At 38.2% G+C, this 20660-nt stretch overlaps 2 protein-coding genes across 4 annotated transcripts in view; one reads left to right on the top strand and one right to left on the bottom strand.

The window, feature by feature from the left end:
• Positions 1-234: 234 nt before the first annotated feature.
• Positions 235-16325, top strand: ATP6V1D (ATPase H+ transporting V1 subunit D). Its single transcript, XM_014835863.3, has 9 exons — positions 235-455; positions 5190-5307; positions 9178-9257; positions 10627-10694; positions 11408-11452; positions 12425-12528; positions 13109-13175; positions 14369-14447; positions 15629-16325. The coding sequence occupies exons 1-9, from the start codon at positions 415-417 to the stop codon at positions 15768-15770; spliced, it is 744 nt and encodes a 247-aa protein (XP_014691349.1). The 5' UTR covers positions 235-414; the 3' UTR covers positions 15771-16325.
• Positions 16326-17596: 1271 nt separating this feature from the next.
• Positions 17597-20660, bottom strand: part of PALS1 (protein associated with LIN7 1, MAGUK p55 family member) — an 89956-nt gene continuing 86892 nt past the window's right edge. For all 3 annotated transcript variants that reach the window (XM_044773796.2, XM_044773798.2, XM_044773797.2), the window contains exon 15: positions 17597-20645. In XM_044773796.2, coding sequence (XP_044629731.1) covers positions 20469-20645 — 177 coding nt within the window. In that variant the 3' untranslated portion in view covers positions 17597-20468. The remainder of the gene's footprint in view (positions 20646-20660) is intronic.

The raw sequence follows: 20660 nt of genomic DNA, 5'->3' as shown, positions 1-20660 counted from the left end.
ATTAATCTTCTGTCAAAGCTTCAGTCAACCATGAGGTGGCGCTGTAACCAGAGACGAAAAGTGGAGGAAGAGAGGAGTGTAGCCTGTTCTTTCGCCCCTCGCGTGCAGCGCCTTGCGCAGCCGCCTGGGAGCTGAAGGGGGAGGGGCTAGGAAGCGAACCGGAATTGAGGGGCACTCCCGCGGTGCTCGCACCTCGACATCCGGGCATTGCCATCTTCCTGCCCTGCCCTTCCTCTCCGCTCCCCTCCGGGGCAACAGGAAGCGGAAGTGAAGAATGAGTATTCCGGCTGCCTCTTAGCAACGCGGAGTCAAGTGACACAACCAGCTGATTCCAGCCCAGGAAGACGCTGTGGCTGGGGCTATCGCAGCCACGCTTGCCGGGCCGGGGACCCGAGTCGCATAGTCATCGTCAGAATGTCGGGCAAAGACCGAATCGAAATCTTTCCCTCACGAATGTAAGTAAGAGGATAGGACAAGCAGCTCTCATAGGTTCGCGGACTCCCGCCCGGAGCCGCGGTCCCTCCATATCCTGGACCAGCAGCGAGGTTTCTTGTTTCCTCGGCCGAGCCTGAGCTCTCCCCAGTCTCTTTCCGTGAGTTCCGAGTCGGGCTCCCTGACGGCCCCCTCACACATTCCTCTGAGTGAACCAGACTGGACAGAGCGACTCCAGCCCATGGGAGAGGCTGCCGGTCCGCTGACTTTACTCATTAATCGTGCCGTTCCTTCCACACCCCCTTGTTGAGCCGGGCACTGGATTTATGTAATTGTGAATCGCCACTCCTGCCCACAGAGCTCACAGGTTAGCGGAGACGTGGACAAGCCAACGAGATTTGATAAGTGCTTTGAGAAGGGAAGTTTACTGCGGTGGGAAGCGTATGGGAGAAGCTTCTAAGGCAAATTGGGAATTGAATCGAATCACCCCAGCGTGGACGTCAGATTCGATCTTGGATCCCCTTACGCATTTTCCAAGATCCTGTGAAACTCACCTGCGGTGGAAAAATGTCCCTGAGTTTCTGAGGCACTCCCTTTGCTCTCTCACCATTGCAGCTGGTTCCGACTGGACTGTGAGCTCTCTCCAGGATGAGTGTCTTGATTATTAGTCCAAGAACGTCCACAAAAAAAGTTCTTTGGATGAACCCAGGCCTTGGAATCTGCTCAGTTGTGGGCTGCCTTTCTCTTTTGGCCTGAATTCTTTGGCAGGAGAAATAGCATAGCTATTTCTAGGTGTTTGGCCAGTTTGTAAAAAAAATTTTCAAGTTTTCTCAAATGTGCCTAACAACTTGTGGAAAGTAAAGATTGTTCTTATTTGCCCTCTCCTCCTCGTCCTCTTCTTTTTTTCAGCGAGGAGCAGAAAATCAGCTTTGGCTCTGACATTTAGATCTTCTAACTGTGGTCCTGTCTCTTTCGGAGTGTTCTGTTTGTTTTCATCCTGACCTTAGAGAATCTGAGGACACTTAAAAGAGTTATATTCAAACCCCAAACCCAGATTTTTGCGTAGGTGGCTGCAGCTCTTGATGAAATGAAGGGGTTTTTGTTGATTTTATTTTTATTTTATTATTTCTATTATTTATTATAGTTCTTTTGTTTTTCACTTATTTTATTGAGGTCGTAATGGTTTATAACATTGTGTAATTTCACATGTACATTATTGTTTATCAGTTTCTGTATAGACTGCATTGTGCTCACCACCAATAGTCTAATTTTTATTTGTCACCATATATATGCACCGCTTTACCCCTTATGCCCACTCCCCAGGCCCCTTCCCCTCTGGTGACCACTAATTGATTCTCTTTGTCCATGTGTTTATCTTCCACATATGAGTGAAATCAGACAGTGTTTGTCTTTCTCCGTCTGGCTTATTTCGCTTAACCTAATACCCTCAAGGTCCATCCATGTGGTTGGGAATGGGACAATTTCATCTTTTTTTATGGCTGAGTGATATTCCATTGTGTATATATACCACATCTTCTTTATTCATTCATCTGTTGATGGGCACTTGTGTTGCTTCCACGTCTTGGCTATTGTGAATAACGCTGCAGTGAACCTATGTTTATTTTTTAACTTCACCTACTGATTTTCTAATAGTTGCTTGTACTTGGCAGGAAGCAGGTCAGTGGTGGAGAAAGGCAGTGCCTGTGAGATAGATAAGGATCAGTACCACCCTGGGGTAGTAAGAACTGCAGACTCCCAGCACTGAATGACTGACTCTGTCCAAACCTCTGCGCTGAGAGTCCACCAAACTCTAGCATGGCTTCTAACACCCTAAGGCTGTGCTCCTAGGACGATCCCAGGCCCCATTAAAATGCCTGCCAGAGAAAGCTCATGGCTGCCAGAAGAATTTTCTGTTTGTTTATCCAACACCTGACAATAGGTCCCTGACTGCCCTTTCTTAGGGCATTTACTAAAAAGGGCTTACCATTATGAGTCCTTCGTTTTCCCTTTGAGGTGTATATGTCTCTCCAACTTAGACATGTCTTTCTCAGGGATCTGAACCATTTCTTTGAAATGTAATCATCGGGAGGGATAGGGCCTCTGTCTCTCAGTCTCTGTGGGAAGATAGAATCCTAACTTCCCTAATTGCCGTTAGCAGACACAGCTGGCCTAATCACATCTCCACTGACCAACCGTTTGTGGTTTTCACTTCCCTGACTCTACTTGAGTCCCCTTTCACCCCCCTCCCTCATTCTTCCTTTAAAACACCCAGTCACCTCTGCGCAAAGCAGAATGGAGCTCAGCTCTTTCCCCTGTGGTCAGTGGTTACTGAATAAAATCTGTTTTCATTGCTTCAGCTAATATCTGGCTGTGTTTATCTTTGATAGTAGTCAAAGTGTTAACATTTTTTTGTTGTTACTTTGAGACTAAAAGTTGAAAATAGACTCCTTTGCACTTAGACAAGAAAATGATAGGTTTGTGAAGGTGAAAATTGCTGTTTGAGAGCGCTCAGCTTGCTGACTGAGAGGAAAATCAGGTGCAGGAAGTAGCCGCTTCTCTAAATATTTTCCTAAGGCTTAGCAGCGGGTACTTTGTCATGTAGTCAGATGTCTTTGATTCAGCTGGAATCAAAGTCATTATCCTAGCCGAAGGTCAGACATTTTTCATAGGGCTGAGCAGCTGTGAAACTTGTAAAAGAACAGGTTTTTTAGGAGCTAGGCTAGAAAATGCACCGTGACTTCTGTTTCAGACAGTTCCACCTTGCAGTGTTATCCTGTGAAATGAGCTTTCACCCGCTTAGGCACCAGAGAGAGCGAAACAAGCTTAGGGTGGAAGCAAAAGAGGCGTCAAGGGTTTGGAGTCAACAGAAGTCAGTCAAACCCAGATTCTACTACATACTGGCTGTTAGCTCTTGAGCAAGCCACTCCTGGAGCCTCAAGAATTAAAATTTGTCTATTTCACAGAGGTTCCATTACCTGAGAGGAAATTAAAATTGGCATGGTAAATTCAGTTTTATCAACCAGTTTGTCTTTTTACTATAAACTTGCTGGAATCTGCAGTCCTAGTATTTGACTGAAATTTTGATCTGACTCTCTGAGTTCAAATGCTGGTGGTTAGTGTCAACAATACTGTATGTTAAATGTACACATTAGGGTGGATATTTCCTGCTCAGGCTGGAAGCTGAACCAGCCTCTCTTGGTTAGACCTCCAGTGAGGCCAGTCAATGCAAAGTGGCCAGTCAGCCACTGATAGCTAAATTGTTCATCTGATGCTACAGGCAGTGTGGCATGTGGTTGGGGTCCAGTGGTCCTAAGTTTGAGCCTTGGGCAAGTCACTGGGGTCAGAAATCTGGTTCAAGTTCCTGCTCTGCCTTCTCTTCACTCAGTGACTGTAGGAAAGTTGTTTCACTTTTCTGAGCCTCGTTTCCCTAACTTTCAAGATAATGTCTAAAATCCCAGCTATCGAATTGTGTCAGTAATCTTTGTGCTATGGTAAAAGACTTCAGTATAACCTAAGAATTTAGTCAAAAGCTTCATTAATATATGCTATTTTGCCGTTGGTTATAACACTAGTCATATGAAATTATATCCTCTTAAACAAATCACTTTAAGTATCTACGTTACACAGACTATTGTTGGATCTTATTACCCACTTGTTTTCCATTGTTAAATTTTATCTGGCATATGGTAGCAAGAACAGAAATGTCAATTTCTGCTATTGCTTTCCTGATTTGGTATTTGGGTTTCTGATGGGACAACATTAGGATGAGGAGGTAAAGAGACTTCGGTAGCTGTCACTTCTCAAGAGTCTTTACTTATATGTGTCACTTGTTACCTATTTTTATTTACAACTTAATAAAATGATTGGTATTAGGGTGTGGATTGGTGATATCCAAACACTTTAATGCCACACGTTTAATAGAAAAAGGTAATGTGATTGTGGGGTAAAATGCAAAAGGTACAAAAGAATATAGTAGTAAAAAGTAAATCCATTCTTTTCACTCAGCCCCATTTCCCAAAGGAAGCTGTTACCATTTTTTGTGAATCCTTCCTAGAACTGTTCTCTACATCTGTGAAAGCACATTTATCCCTTACTGTGCGTAACTAAGACAATATCATATAGGGAGCACATGTAGATCTCCCTTCCTCTCTTTTTTTTATGGCTGCATATCATTCCATTGTATGATGAACCATGACTTATGGAACATTTAACTTGTTTCCACCCTTTTGCTATTACAAATAAGGGTGGAGTATTCATCCTTAATCTTGTGCATGTTTTTGTATACAATCGGAAGTAAACTTGTAGGATTTATTCCCCAAAGTGGAATTGTTTATCCTGAAGGTAAGTGCATTTCAAACTTTGATATGTATTAGTGGACAGATTTTTTGTTATCCTTAATACACCTCTGATGGAAACTGAAACACATATTTTGTTTTAACTTACAAATCAAATAAGTATTTAAACTATGCTGGCATAGTATAAAAAGGCTCTTGATAAATTTTATTATGATTTAATAAATACTTATTCCAGAAATTGATTAAAGAGTGTTTTGTTTTAAGTAAATAAACTTCTTGTTTATGGAACATTGAGGGTGGAAATCTACAGTATTGAGAAACCAATTAAACCTGTCAGCTACAAATGCTATATATTCTCACTCTGGTGACATCAAAGAAAAAAGTATAATTTTAACACACTTGGGGAGATATTTTTATTTTTTCAAGCAATGGGATTAAATGTCTTTAATTCTCTTTATATAGGGCACAGACCATCATGAAGGCTCGGTTAAAAGGAGCACAGACAGGTCGAAACCTCCTGAAGAAAAAATCTGATGCCTTAACTCTTCGATTTCGACAGATCCTAAAGAAGATAATAGAGGTAGAAGGAACTTTGCTTAGAACAGTATTTAGTTTAGAAATATCTAAGGAAAGTCCAGCATGGCCCTTGGCATTTTAATTTTTCTTTGAGTTATTTCAATTAAACTTTTTTTCTTTCAAAAGTAAAAGTACTGTTATAAGTGTCACAAGTTTCAGCTAGTTCATTTAATAAAAGCCAAACTCCTTGCTCTTGCCTGCAAAGCCCCACTTGATCTGATCTGGCCCCTGCCTGCCTCGCTGACCTCATTTGGAACATTCTTCCTAACAACTTCTTCCAGGGCCTTTGCATTAGCTGTTTCTTCTGCCTGGAATGCTCTTTGCTCAGAACTTTTCATGACTGGCTTCTCAGGCCATTCTGGTCTATTCAGCGAGGCCGTTACTGATCACCAAATCTGAAGTGACCACCATGTTCTTTCACATCTTCTTAGTTTATTTTTATCACAGTATGTACTACTCGATGATATTTTCTCGTTTGACTGTTTACCTCCACTAGAGAATGTAAGTTCCATGAGAGCAGGGACTTGGTCCTTTCAACACTCTATTCCCTGTGCCTAGAACAGTCCTGGCACATAACACGTTTTAATTGAATGCTTTTTGGATAAATGATGAGTGAATACAGAAGTATGTAAAAAAAAGTGAAGGTTCTTTCCCATGTCTCCCTCCTCCCTGCCCCAACTATCCTCTCATTTCCAAGGAGTTCGTTGTGACACTTTGATTTATAGCCTTTCACTCTTTTCCTTCTTTCTTTTTGGTAGCATATACCAAAAGTAGTGCTTTTGTAAAGCATAAATGAAGAGTATCGTGTGTGGCTATGTGTGACCACACACATGGATGATTTTAGTAACAAACATGAAAGTATTATTTTTATATATGTATATAAAATATATAAAAAAATTTTACATATGTATATATAAATTTATATATATATATTTATTTTATACACATATATTATATATATATAAAATCCTGTAACATTTCTGCCGCACTCTGCCATTCCCCCACCCCATGGCAGAACATGGACAGCTTTCTATGTGAATGCATGTAGATCTGTCTCATTCTTTGTAATAGCTGCATGGTACTCCATCGCATGGATAATGGAATTTAACCATTTCTCTATTGATGAATTTGTAATTTTACCATTTTGGCGGGGGAGAGTACTCTTAAATACTTGTGTATGTATGCTAGCATTTCTCTGTAAAAGAATCTTAGAATCTTGAGGACATACTCAATTTTTTTTTTTTTGAGGAAGATTAGCCCTGAGCTAATATCTGTTGCCAATCCTCCTCTTTTTGCTGAGGAAGACTGGCCCTGAGCTAACATCCATGCCCATCTTCCTCTACTTTATATGTGGGACGCCTACCATAGCATGGCTTGCCAAATGGTGCCATGTTTACACCCAGGATCTGAACCGGTGAACCCCGGGCTGCTGAAGCAGAATGTGCAAACTTAACCGCTGTACCACTGGGCCAACCCCTCATTTTAATTTTTAATAGCTAACTGCCAAATTGGCCTCCAAATTGTTATACTAATTTATGTTCCTACCAAATGATTAGTGAGGGGACCTGTTTTCTTAAATTCTTCCTAACTGGATATTAATCTTTTTTTTATTCATTGCCAATCTGTTGGGCTAAAATTGGTATGTTATTTTAATTTGTATTACTTTTGGTTAGTTATGAGGTTGAGCATCTTCTCATGTTTACTGATAATTTGATTTTCTTGGGCAAGTTTTTCTCTTATTTTTTGGTAGAAGTTCTATATGTACATTCTAGTGAGAGTGTAAAATGCTAAAAATATTTTCTCTAGTATTTTGCTTATCTTTTAGCTTATAGAAAATGATATCTTAATATTGGGTCAAATCTGTTAGTCTTTTCCTTTATATCGCCTTTGGGTTATATACAATGCTTAGAAAAGCCTAAAAAGAATTAGGAAAATATTCTACTATATATTCTATTGTTATTTTATGCTTTTTTTTTTTTGAAAAAAATACCTTTATCTTTAATATTTCTGGACTTTTTTTTTGGTGTGCTGTGAGGAGGTAGGATTTTTAGCCTTACTTTGTAAATGGATGGCCACTACAATGGTCTCTTTACTAAATTCCCATATAACCCTGGGGCTATTTCTGAACACTCTATTCTACTTCATTGGCTTATCTGTTCCAGTACCAGATACATTTCATGATCATAGCTGTACACTTTTAATACTTGGGAAAGTATCTCCCTACCCACAGGTCCCACTTTTTCCTCTCTTTCAAAAAAATTGTTGGGTATTCTCAAACATTAAATGTTCCAGATGTATTTTAAAATCACTATGCCAATATTTGCAAGCCGATATCTTTTAAAAGGGGTTAATATCCAAAATATTTAAAGAACTCACACATCTCAACAACAAAAAGAATAACAACCCAAATAAAAAATGGGCCAAAGATCTGAACAGACATTTCTTCAAAGAAGATATACAGATGGCCAACAGGCACTTGAAAAAGATGCTCAACGTTATTAACTATCAGGGAAATGCAAATCAAAACTACAATGAGATATCACCTCACTCCTGTGAGAATAGCTATAATTAACAACACAGGAAACAACAAGTGTTGGAGAGGATGTGGAGAGAAGCGAGCTCTCATACACTGCTAGTGGGAGTGTACACTGGTACAGCCACTATGGAAAAGAGTATAGAGATTCCTCAAAAAATTAAGACTAGAACTACCATATGATCCAGCTATTCCACTTCTTGGTATTTATCCAAAGAACATGAAAACATGAATGCATAAAGATACATGCACTGCTATGTTCATTGCAGCATTATTCACAATAGCCAAGACTTGGAAGCAACCTAGGTGCCCATCAACGGATCAATGGATAAAGAAGATGTGGCATATATATACAGTGGAATACTACTCAGCCAGAAGAAATTATGAAATCTGGCCATTTGTGACAACAAGGATGGACCTTGAGGGTATTGTGCTAAGTGAAATAAGTCAGAGGGAGAAAGTCAAATAATGTATTATCTCACTCATAAGTAGAAGATAAAAACAAAAACAGTCACATAGAGACAGATTGGATTGGTGGTTACCAGAGAGGAAGTGGGGCGGGAGGGAGAAGGGCAAAAGGGGTGATTAGGTACAGGTGTGTGGTGATGGATGGTAGTTTGAGTCTTTGGGTGGTGAACATGATGTAATCTACACAGGAATCGAAATATCATGATGTACACCTGAAACTTATATAATGTTATAAACCAATGTTATCGCAATAATTAAAAAAAAATTACATGGAAAAAAATCACTATGCCATTAGGATTTTGACTGCATTGCAGTGAATTTAAGAGATTCGATCAAATCGGCATGGACCTGTTCAGGAAGAAGGAAAGTCCTTCAGTAAAGATTCACTTTTATATTTCTTTTTTTGAGGCAGATTAGCCCTGAGCTAACATCTGCTGCCAATCCTTCTCTTTTTGCTGAGGAAGACTGGCCCTGAGCTAACATTTGTGCCCATCTTCCTCTACTCTATATGTGGGACACCTACCACAGCATGGCATGCCAAGTGGTGCTATGTCCGCACCTGGGATCCGAACCGGCAAACCCTGGGCCACCGAAGCAGGATGTGTGCACTTAACTGCTGCGCCACTGGGCCGGCCCCATCACTTTTATATTTCTTAATGTGTTTGTTCTATGTGTTAATTCCAAAACTCCTAGTTTTACAACATTGTTAGTGACCATAACCAAAACTGTTCAAACAAAATTGGAAATTTCTATTATCAAATCAATATTTACATCACACCTGGCATAAAATACTGATGGTTATTAAAGGAACATAATTATGATGATTTTTGCCTATAAAAAACTTGGTTGAATCTGCTGTTTATGCTTTTCCAGACTAAAATGTTGATGGGTGAAGTGATGAGAGAAGCTGCCTTTTCACTTGCTGAGGCCAAGTTCACAGCCGGGGACTTTAGGTAAGAAGACTAGAGGAGTGTTTCGAAAAAGCAGGTGCTTTCATGTTCATAATTTCATTTAAAAACTATTTTTAATTAAAAAATACATAAGCATTAAGGACAAATGGTATCTTAATAATAGGGAAGAACAATTTAACCCCCTCACCTTAATACCACTGTCGGTGTTACCACCCACATGTATCTGTTACATAGTTGCAGGTACTGGTTACTTAATATTTTATAGTCTGTTTTCATTTACCATTGTATCATAAACATTTTTCTTTGTTTTCACATGGCTGCATAATCTTTCTTTAGATGTACCATAATTTATTAATCTTTTCTCCTAATGGTGGACTTTTGGATTGATTTTCAGGTTTTTGGAATATTAGAAAAAGTGCCAGGAACATCTTCATGCATATATATATATTTTTTCTATAAATTATTTCCTTTGGATAGATTTTTGAGAATGGAATTGGTTGTTTAAAGGGCATGAATTTTATTGCTTTTACATTAATATATTCTTTACAAAGCATACAAAATGGTTTTAGTTATTGCTTTACAAAGGGGTTTTGCCAATTTGAATGTTATGTGATTCTTCAGATAAGCCTGTGAGGTAGACTAGGCAAGTATTGTTATTCTCAGTTTAAGTTCAGTGTCTTTCTGACGTCAAATGCTTATTTGGGGCCAGAGGTGGAAGTTGTTTTCAGAGTTTTTAATTCTAGTCTTTTTACCCATGACACAATGCCTCCATCCTTAGTTTGTATGATCTGGTGGGCAGGTCTTATAGCCTGAGGGCCATAAGGCCTTTTGAAGCGGTAGACTTGACATTTTGCCAATGCTGGTAGGCTAACAACTTACATTGACTTTTCCCGCAGAGGCAGGGAATCAGTAGTGTATAAGTAGTATTTCTGTGTTTTAGGGTGGTTTTGGGGAAGACACTTTATTTTATGATAACAAGTGGGAAGTCAGACAAAGCCAGGTGGAAGTTAGGTTCCAGGGTAAAGGAATTGAACTCCTGATCAGCCAAACAGCAAACCTAGAAGGAAGGAAAGTTTTCTCCAAATTACATTAAAATAAAAATCCCTAAAGTCACATCCACGCATTACATGTCTGACTGAAAACTCAAGTAATCCACTTACTTTAAAAGCATTCTTTGTTGTTTTCTTATGGCTAACGTTTCTAATATTGTTCATTCTTTGCTTTCTCAGACCCTTCTCTGGCAGCAGTGATTGAAAAATTGAAAAAAAACAATTTTGATAATTGAAAAAACAATTACCAAAACGTGCTTAATTGTGATGTCTCACTCTTGCTGAAGTTACCCAATGGGTCCTTGTAGGTTTCTTCTCACTCTAAAAACTCAACTAAGTCAAGGCCTTTTCTTTTTCTGCAGCACCACAGTTATCCAAAATGTAAATAAAGCCCAGGTGAAGATTCGAGCAAAGAAAGATAACGTAGCAGGTAAGTTTTCAACCCTTTAGAACCCTTTGGAGAAAAAAGGTAACACTTTAAAATTAACCTGTTGATCCAGCAAGATCTTGATGCCCCAATTTCTCTTTCTACTTAGAACAAGTTGATTGGCTTTACATGTTAAAACCATTGTAACTGGTGGTTGTCAGGGCATGGGGGTGGGGGAAGTGGGGAGTTGTTGTTCAGTGGATATAAACAGTTATGCAAGATGAATACATTCTAGAGATCTCCTGTACAGTATTGTGCCTGGAGTTAACAGTACAGCACTGTGCACTTAAAAACTTGTAGATCTCATGTTGGGTGTTCTTAACTACACAGACACACAGGAAAGAAAACAAATCTTGGAGGTAATGGATATGTTTATTACCTTGATTGTGATGATGGTATCGTGGGTGTATCCATGTCTAAACTCATCAAAATGTATACATTAAATATGTGCATTTTTTGGGTATATTAAGTATACCTCAAAGCTGAAAGAAAAAAACCATCTTAACAACTAGATCTCTTATTACTCAGGATAATTTGACCTTTGAGTACGAATGAACACACTTTAGGCAGGTTCTTAAATTCATTCATTAAAACCAGTTACAATTCCACTCTCTTGACTTTTGAGTATTTGCTGAAAAAGAAACACAGGAAGCAGTGATTACAAAACAGTACTTCAAGGACATGTTTGTGAATCCATCTGTGTTTGTGTTTCACAGGTGTTACTTTGCCAGTATTTGAACATTACCAAGAGGGAACTGACAGTAAGTGTCAAACTTTTTGTGTTAGTGTGTGTTTCTCCTGATTCCTCTTTAAATGAACCTTCTTCTGGAAAATGGTGCTAGATAGACCTTCTTAGAGTTCAGTGGTTCCAGTGTTAGAAGCCTTCTTATCTGTACAGTCAGGACAGTACTTAATCAGTTAATCAAAAAAGTGTTAGGGAGTCATGAAACACTGTACATGTCTTAAAATATTTTGTTTAAAACTAGAAATACATAAATGTATAATCATTTGCCATTTTAACAATATAAGGCCATGGCCTTTCTTTGAGTATGAATCTACTGATTAGATTTCCATGTTACCTTTCTGCATAAACCATAATGTGCTGTTTATAATTTCCGGTTTGGATCTCTTTAAAGAGAATAAGATCTTAGACTCTGTGATACAATCTGAATGCTGACTCTTCCTAGATTTTTAAAGCTCACTCTCAATTCTTTTATAGTTGTCTCAGCTTTTCCTAATTTGACAGCATTGTTTGGGTAGTAACACATCTTTACTGAGTCTTCCCAAAGTGATCGACTTTTGTTAATAGAAACAACAGTGTTCTTCCTTTGACCTTCGTTTTTCATTGGTTCATGTAGAATATTTAGTACAGCTCAAATAAAGAGGTAGAGCATTCTAGAGAGTCAGCTTTTAACAAAAGTGTCACTGGACCGGGGCATCAGGCAGTGTGATCCACAAAGGGATTGGGGCACATTGATTAACCCAGTAAGCTGGTGAAGTGAAGGTTGGTTAAAAACTTCTCCTGTAGTTATATTTAGAATAGTATCCTTGTGGGAAACTATTCAGCAGCATGTCTGCAGTGTTTGGGAGTGAGGTGGGCACTTCATGTTTGCATGTAACAAGCATTAGTGGATTTGTTTTTCCATGTTTGGTATTATTCTGACTTATCTTTTGGGGACTTTTAGGGAAGATTATTTACTAATTACAAATGTTGTCTGACTGGTTTTTTTCAGGTTATGAACTAACTGGTTTAGCCAGAGGTGGGGAACAACTAGCTAAACTAAAGAGGAATTATGCCAAAGCAGTGGAACTACTGGTGGAACTAGCTTCGCTGCAGGTCAGTAGCAGAAGAGCTGGAGAACTCTGCAGGCTGATTTCTCATAGTTGATTCAGATCTTGAATCAGAGCCTGCTGCACTTAGTACTGTAAACTGTTTCCATGAACCTATGTGAAACAAGCCAAAGATGTTTTGATTTCTGAAATGGTGGCTTCTGCACCATTGTCCCTACTTTTTACTACTAACGAAATGTTGGTGCAATGGTATAGTTTCACTCTTTGCTGGGTGAGAACAGCATCAGTCAATATTAGATTTAAATGCAAATATAACATGGTTTATGCATGTAAGTCATTTTTTTTCCTTTGTGGCCAGTTCATATATATCTAGGTCATCAGTGCATAATTCTCACCTCTTACCATTTTTATAACTTTAGGTGAGTCTGAAGTAAACAAATTATAGTAGCATGGAAATCGTGATAGCTCTATGGACATCTCACTAGAATTTTCTGTTTTTTAAGCTTGTTGAAAGAAGTGATCTTGGTTTCCAGAAGTTCTTTACAAATGCAGTCAGAATTAAGCCAGTGAACAGGGTATGATTATGAAGACTGTGCTTACATTATTAATTTGTCCTCTTATTTTAGACTTCCTTTGTTACTTTGGATGAAGCTATTAAGATAACCAACAGGCGTGTAAATGCCATTGAACATGGTGAGTATAAGCTGCCATGAGGTGCTTTGTTCTTCACTTGTCCGTATGCCACATTTGTTACACAGCTGCTAGGAATCAGGCACTGACTGCAGGTGACTGAGACATTGTCCCTGCCCATGGTGGGAAGGCAGTGAGTCAGGGGTACAGGAAAGTATTAGTAGTGCTTTGGTAGAAGTATGTGTGTGATTTACAATGTGTGTGGAGTTACAGAGGAGAGTGGTGAGTTAAAAATTATGAAATGTTTTAATTCATTTCTGGTTAATTCATGAATAAAGGGTGAAATTCTATTTCTCAAGGGCCCTAGTGTTTTCTTTAGTTCTTTATAGTGATTGAATGATATATCTTTTTGAACACATTAAATATTTAATGTTAAATTCTTCTCCCTTTGGCCTTATGTCCTGTTCTTGAGCTCTTCTTTTGATTTCTAAAAATAAATTTTTTCATTTGATGCATTTATTTTTCCATCTTTTATTTCATTATTTTAAAACTATGCATAGTTTTGAAACAATACTTTTTGCTCAAGAAACTCAGTTTTCATTAAAGAAACATTTATTCAATTTTAAGGTAAGAAAGGAGCAAAATTTGAAACAGCAAAGAAATTAATTTTTCTTGGGCTCTATGTGTTAAAGAGGAAGTTATTTCACTTTTTAAAAACTGAAAACACATTTCCCGATTGCTAGTGGCAGGCCTTGTACATGGAATTGCAAGCAAAACAAAATGGATGGTAGTTCCAACTCTCAAGGCGTTCACATTCTAGAAACAGAATAGGCAAATTCTATGTAAACAGAACCTTACGACCGACACAGGTCTCAACTTACTGCATTCTCTCTGCATGATGCTTTTTTAATAGTGGATTGCTATTATATTTAAAATAACATCTTTGGTTCAATATTGCATGTTCACATAAATTCAGTCTATTCATTGTTGTGTATATCGTGGTCCCGTATTATCTGTCCATAGAAAAGACACTAGAAGGGCATATACCAAAGTCTTTACAGTAGTTACTTTAGGGTGGTTGGATTATACTTCCATTTTATTTCTTTTTCTTTGTCTTTTTGTTTTCTAAGTTTTCTGCATTAAATGTATGTGAATTTTACAGTTTGAAAAAACAAATAACTATTATAGAAATGAGCACTGGCAATTTTAAAAAAGGAGGTTTGAAGTTCTCACATATATATTTTTTTCAACCCTAGTCATCATCCCCCGGATTGAACGTACCCTTGCCTATATCATCACAGAGCTGGATGAGAGAGAGCGAGAAGAGTTCTATAGGTTTGTTGGAATTGGCAGTTATTGATCATTTTTTGTTTTCCATATTCCAAAGGCTCAATTTGCTGAGAGACTTGTTGGCTTATGTTCTTTAGAGTTAGCACAGCTTGTATTTTATTCTGATAAATAAAGGAAGAAAAAATACTGCCAAAGGCAGTGGAGACAAATCAATGCCAAGTTTTACACATACCTACAACATGGCATCTCCAAATTGGAACTTAGGTCTTCAGAGAAACTATTAATAGACTTAAGTATTCTTTAAAATGAAACAGTGATTTAAATTGGGTGTTTCCCACATAAAAAGAAGCTGAAATTAGTCAACAAATATGTATTCCATGTTGAGTATGTTCCAGGAGAAGGTATAAACTACTTGAGGGCATTATGTAATCGCCATGCATCACTTAACGATGGGAATATCTTCTGATAAAAATGCATCGTTAGGCGATTTCATTGTTCTGCAAGCATCATGGAGTGCACTTGCACAAACCTAGATGGTTTAGCCTACTACACACCTAGGCTGCATGGTACTCATGGGACCACTGTCATATATGCAGTCCATCGTTGACCAAAACGTCATTGTGCAGCACGTGACTAGTGTAAATCATACTGTTAGAGAATTAGCACAGAGCTTGAGAGAAATGATGCACGTACGTGAATTGGTTATGAACATTCACAGCTAGTAAGGACAATAAGTACTAAAAAGGTGGTGTACAGGGGTCAGTGTGCCAGGTTCAGACAAGTGGGAGACAAGTGGGAGCAGATGTATTCAGGGAAAACATGGTTGTCTTGGACGTTGAGTAGCATCTGAATATGATTTATAATCTTAATTATCAAAGGTTATTTAGTTTATGTCCTTCAGTGACCTTCAGGGTTGTGGTCATCTAAATTGAATGATCCAAAATTTTACTAAATGTCTGAATGCTCAAATCAGGGAATGGATTTCAAAGTTTATTCACCCCGGGATAGGAGCTTTTGAAATCAGTTATTAGCATAAAAATATTTGTATATTCTACTTCAAATCTGTTTTTAAAAAATGGGTTATAAATAAATAGCTATTGAAATTATTAAAAGTAAAATTTTGTTCTAGTTTGTAGGTGTTTATTATCCTTGTGACAAAACTAGAAGGAATCAAATTTACTTAGTACTGAAACAGTGTTGAGAAAATCCCCTCCTTTATTTTACAGGTTAAAGAAAATACAAGAGAAGAAAAAGATTCTCAAGGAAAAATGTGAGAAGGACTTGGAGCAACGGAGGGCAGCTGGAGAGGTGATGGAGCCTGCTAATCTTCTGGCTGAAGAGAAGGATGAGGATCTTCTGTTTGAATAATCTTTCCTGCTCTGGTTCTTTCAGAAGCCCTAACATGGCACCATTTTAAGTCACGATGTGTAGGTTTTGTATGTGTGGCTGTTTATTTTTTTGGCCTAAGAATTTCACTGGTTGTAAAAGTTTCCTGGATGTCCATTTACGGGATTCCCTTTGCAGAATCATAATTCAGCAACCATTTATCACAGAAAAGATTTGTAGAATCTGTCCAGGAACTTAAAGAATTTATTCTGCAGAAGTGTCACCCTACTCTATTTACATCTGTTACAAAGGATCTGCCTACCAAGCATATTAGGAAACAGCAGTGGTCTCAGGCCAACACACGGAGGGCAACTACTGCTGGAGCCCCTTTGTTCCTACCCACTTGCACACCTTAGCACTGTTGTCTGAGATTCTGCAGCCATCCTTGTGTTACTGTGGTACTTCTCTCCTCAAGCTTTATGAAAACCTTCACTTAACTTTTCCTTGCATGACAGGTGTCTGTCCTGTCTGTCTTGGGAGCAGTTCTGCCAATTTAAATGTGACTCTGGTATAAACAGTAAAATCATTTAAAAATGAGTTGTTTATTAATTTACTGCTAAGACTAACAGTCATGTTCTTATGCTCACATTGGCACATGGGATTGTCATCCAAAAAGAGCTTTCTCTGCAGACATGTAGAAGTGGGGCAGCCTCCCTTTTCCTCCCTTCATATTATCAGCGATTTACTAATAAGCTTACTGAGATGACTGCTGAGTTTTGGGGTACTAATGAATGTATGACTGCCAATGAGTTGAAGGCTTATTAATACTTCTTTCTTTCCTAATTTAAGAAAAAATCCTAACTCCTATTTGGGATTAAGTAATAAGGTAACTTTCTACTGTTTTATAAGCAGTAACAACTTGCCATCTTCCATATAGGAATATGAGGCATTTGTGTGGCCATATCATGAGGTGACTGAGATTTTTTGTAGTTTGATTTGATGTGAGCTCTCCGTGATCACTCAGGCTTTCTTGTACCCAGCTCCAGGCATTTTTGACATGATTGGCCATGGAACAAATTTTAGTAAAACTGTGATACTAGCCTTATTAGTGTTGTATGTAAATCAATTGATATCATAGCCTAGGCTCTTTAAAGTACCAATTTTGCTAACATTTAAGTACCTGCTATAAAATAATAGACCTTAGTTATGTGCCAGGTACTGTTTTAAGTGTTTTATATATATTATCTCATCACAACCACCATAAGAGGTACATATTATTTTAATCCCACATTTCACAGAAGATTTGAGGCACAAGGAGCTTGAGTAGTTTGTCCTCGGTCAAAAAGCTGGAAAGTGGTGAATTCAGACTAAATCCAGGCAGTCTACCTTCAGAGTTTCTACACCTTTCACTTCTATCCTTTCTGCCTCCCCTATGTTTAAAACTTTGGGTAAAGGTAAGACGTAGGGCCTGTGTGTGTGTGACACTTTTTGTTGGTATGTGATTTGCCTCCTTTGGGAGATACAGAGTAGTATAGTAGAAAAAGGGGAGAAATGAAATACATCATCTATTTATCAACAACTTATATCCTGTCCTCAGCGTCCTCAAATCCTTGGCTGCATATAAGCAGAATTTGCCCACATATTACATACTTTCTTCCCCAGAAAACTTCCAAGTTCATAGCATTGTAGGGAAACAAGATCCACATCTGTGCCAACAGGGGGCACTCCTCCACCATGAAGAATACATTAAAAAGTATTGTGCGTTTCATCCCGAGGTTCCAACGGACTTGCTTCAGGCACAAACTTGAAGGCAGCCTGTTTGTCAGATGTGTTGAACCATGAATGGAGAGGATATAAATACAGCAAGAGAAAGTACTCAGTGGCTTTTTTTATTTGAAATATAATTTTACTTTTTATTTTTACAATAACAGTGTGCAGTATGACATCTCAAAATAACAAGAGTGCAGATACAGGGTAAGAGAGTACAAAGGACTAACAACAGATGTCAGGTTACCTTTATTAAGGCTAAATCCCTGGTTTATATTTTCCACACACATTCACAAAATTACATTCAAATTATTCCTTATCAATACATATTCCTTAGGCCAGGAGAAAAGGAATAAAATTCCAGACATTAGATTTTCATAGAAAGCAAATCTGGATTAGTCTAACTACTATTCTTCTTTCTGTTTGTTCTGACTTAAGAAAATTTAGTAAAGGAAGATATTTCCTTATTTGCATTAACATGTGCATTCCATTAGCTATTGGTATCATTCCTATAAGTGGTTAAGACCTCCCCCACACTGGGGTCTCCAATCAGAACCACAGAGAGACAGGAAATGGAACTGGCCAGAGCAGCTCAACAGTTAGGTGTATAGCAAGGCTTTTTTCCATTTTCTTTCAAGGAAGTCAGCAACAACTCAGTTTTCTCTTTGTTTAGGGACTGTGTTGAGTATCAGCACATCCAGATCACTAGGACTGAGACAAGTTTGGGGCATAAACATTTCTCTCTCTCCCATTGCTGATGAGGAGGGAGAGAACTATAGGACTTTACTGACCCCCCAGATCTCTCTTGTCACCTTAGACTTCCTAAAAGTATACTCGGGCATGGCATGTGCCTTAGTAGGGGGTTTGCTTGTTAAAGCCATGTCTGAGTCTTGACAACACATGGCCCTAGTGTGGCCCTGCAGTCTGCAGGCTAACTCAGAGACTGGCACAACAGCCACTTACTGACACTCCCTGCAATATCATCTAACTTAACTTACACTACCAACATTTTAGATTTTAGGGTTGAAAACAGCTGTCAGTTATGATAAGCAGTTCACAAATCTCTATTGTCTACCATAGACTACCTTTCATTCCTGAGGAGAAAGTACACTGGAAAACTGAAAAGATTAAGTGCTTTATACTCCTTGGTTTTCAATGCTGAAAATCAGTGTGACCTTTGCGTTTTCTTGCCATAAGCTGGAGTGTTTCAGACCTGAAGACAGTATGTATGGCATTCCTTCCCTAACCCAGTAATGTTACTTTCTTCCTAAGGAACATTATCTTGAAAGTATTTCCACATAAGACACACTCTGCAGCCAACTTTGAGGCCATGCAAATTTGAACAGAAAAAGGCAACATATAAACTGTCTACATTTGTTCAAATAAAATTCCGTAGAAGAGAAAAAAATCAAATATATACATGACACTGAGACAAACTACTCATTAAAAACAATTGCTTATGTTAAATTAAGTGACAACTCAGTATTATTCCAGTGTTTAGCTTTGGGAACGGGAAATGCTGTAGCTAAAGTCATCATAAAAATAAAGACATTCACATTTGAGGTTGTTTGTCACACATCACACCATCCCTAAAGGCTTGAAGAAACTAACAAATTGACTTTCCATGTCAATTACAGAAGTTGAATTGTAAAGCTACAGCTATAGAGACAGTACAAAAATCCCATTAGCTTAAACATTTATGATATAGCAAGCTGTTGCATTCTGGTCATAAGAGGCAGACCTTGTTAGGATAAAAACCTGTTTCTATATGCTTAACTTTCTCCCCTCTAATGTTCTTTTCCTAAGATGTTCAAATGACTTTCAGGTCATCCTTTCCTTCTGATCTCAAAGTCAGCTGTCATCATATTTCCCTCAGATATATATAATTTTATTTCAATGTTGACCAAGTGTTCTCAATGACTATTTGTCAACCTATTAAATATTAGTATACAGTACAGCAGCTACATTCATCACAGAATTCCAGTTTATTACCTATATAACACAGCACAGTCATGAAATTATACTGTGCTCATATATAAAAATGCAAAAATCTATCAAACGTGCTATGTCCTCTCATGTACATAAAAAACTATCTGCATCATGAGGAAGAAACTTAGTCAACACAGTTTATATGAACATCTGCCATTCATAAAAATCTAACACACATTCTATTGTACTATCCAGATCAGAGAAAAGAAGCAAGGTCATCAAATCACTTGCAACAATTTAAGAAAAAAATTAAGAAAATTTAAGAAAATCATATTTTTAAAAAGATCAGCATACGTTGTGTACGTTTAACTAGATCAGAGTCTGCCGAGCGTGCAGAAAAGTCTGATCCACAAAGTTTGAGCTAAAAAATTGGTGCTCTAATGGAATGTTTTTTAAGAATTAAAAGACATACAAATGAATTCAAGCCTAACAGAGTAGCTCCAAACCACAGTGGCACCTTTTATTTAGGAAAGTATTTCTGATGACTAAACCAGTCTTCTGGCCAAATAGTGTCTTGCACAGTGCACTGAAGCACATGTCCCGCCCCCCCCCCCCAAATTTCCATGAAGTCATTTAAGTTAACTGTTAAATAACAATATTTATAACTGTGTGAGACATGGACCATTGTGTATATACACACAAGTTTTCCATGGAAATATGACTAGGCAGAAAAGATTTAGTTAGGTGAAAACAGAATTAAAGGTTTTTACATGGATAAAATGGAACTGCTCTGTTGAAAGCTTCCATTTAGAATCCCCAAACGAGGCAAGAACCTCTAAAGCCATGAATAGAGAATAAAGACTGCTGTGCACAAATTGCCTAAGGGGATTTTCTCACTAGCTTGAGATCTAAGAACAAGTCTACAGCTTATACTGCCTGCCACCTTATCCTCACCTTTCAGCATCTTGCTGAAGTATCAGGGCTGTTTTCCTACTGGCACTTTGCCAGCTCAAGTCCAATCATGCCATGGGACAGACGTTTCCTTCACCTCAGCCAAGTGGATGGCACCCACTGAGGTTCAGTATCAAGTTTATTAATTAATCTAAGCAATTCCTGATAGGCTTTATCAAGATCTGAATTCACAATTGCCGTGTCAAAGTAGTGGCCATTGTTCTGCTCCATCTCTCTAGTCTTCTCAATGATTTCTCTCAATTCCTCAGGCTGCAAAGAGAAGAT

The sequence above is a fragment of the Equus asinus genome, chromosome 7, assembly GCF_041296235.1.
Source record: "Equus asinus isolate D_3611 breed Donkey chromosome 7, EquAss-T2T_v2, whole genome shotgun sequence".
Classification (NCBI taxonomy): Eukaryota; Metazoa; Chordata; class Mammalia; order Perissodactyla; family Equidae; genus Equus; species Equus asinus.
The sequence above is the reverse complement of the archived record's forward strand: the minus strand, read 5'-3'. Positions and strand labels throughout refer to the sequence as shown.

Bases quoted from the DNA above. Each gene is read 5' to 3' on its own strand.
- ATP6V1D (XM_014835863.3), top strand. From the start codon at position 415: ATGTCGGGCAAAGACCGAATCGAAATCTTTCCCTCACGAAT. The intron at 456-5,189 runs GTAAGTAAGAGG...CTCTTTATATAG, and splicing joins GAAATCTTTCCCTCACGAAT to GGCACAGACCATCATGAAGG. The intron at 14,448-15,628 runs GTTTGTTGGAAT...TTTATTTTACAG, and splicing joins GAGCGAGAAGAGTTCTATAG to GTTAAAGAAAATACAAGAGA.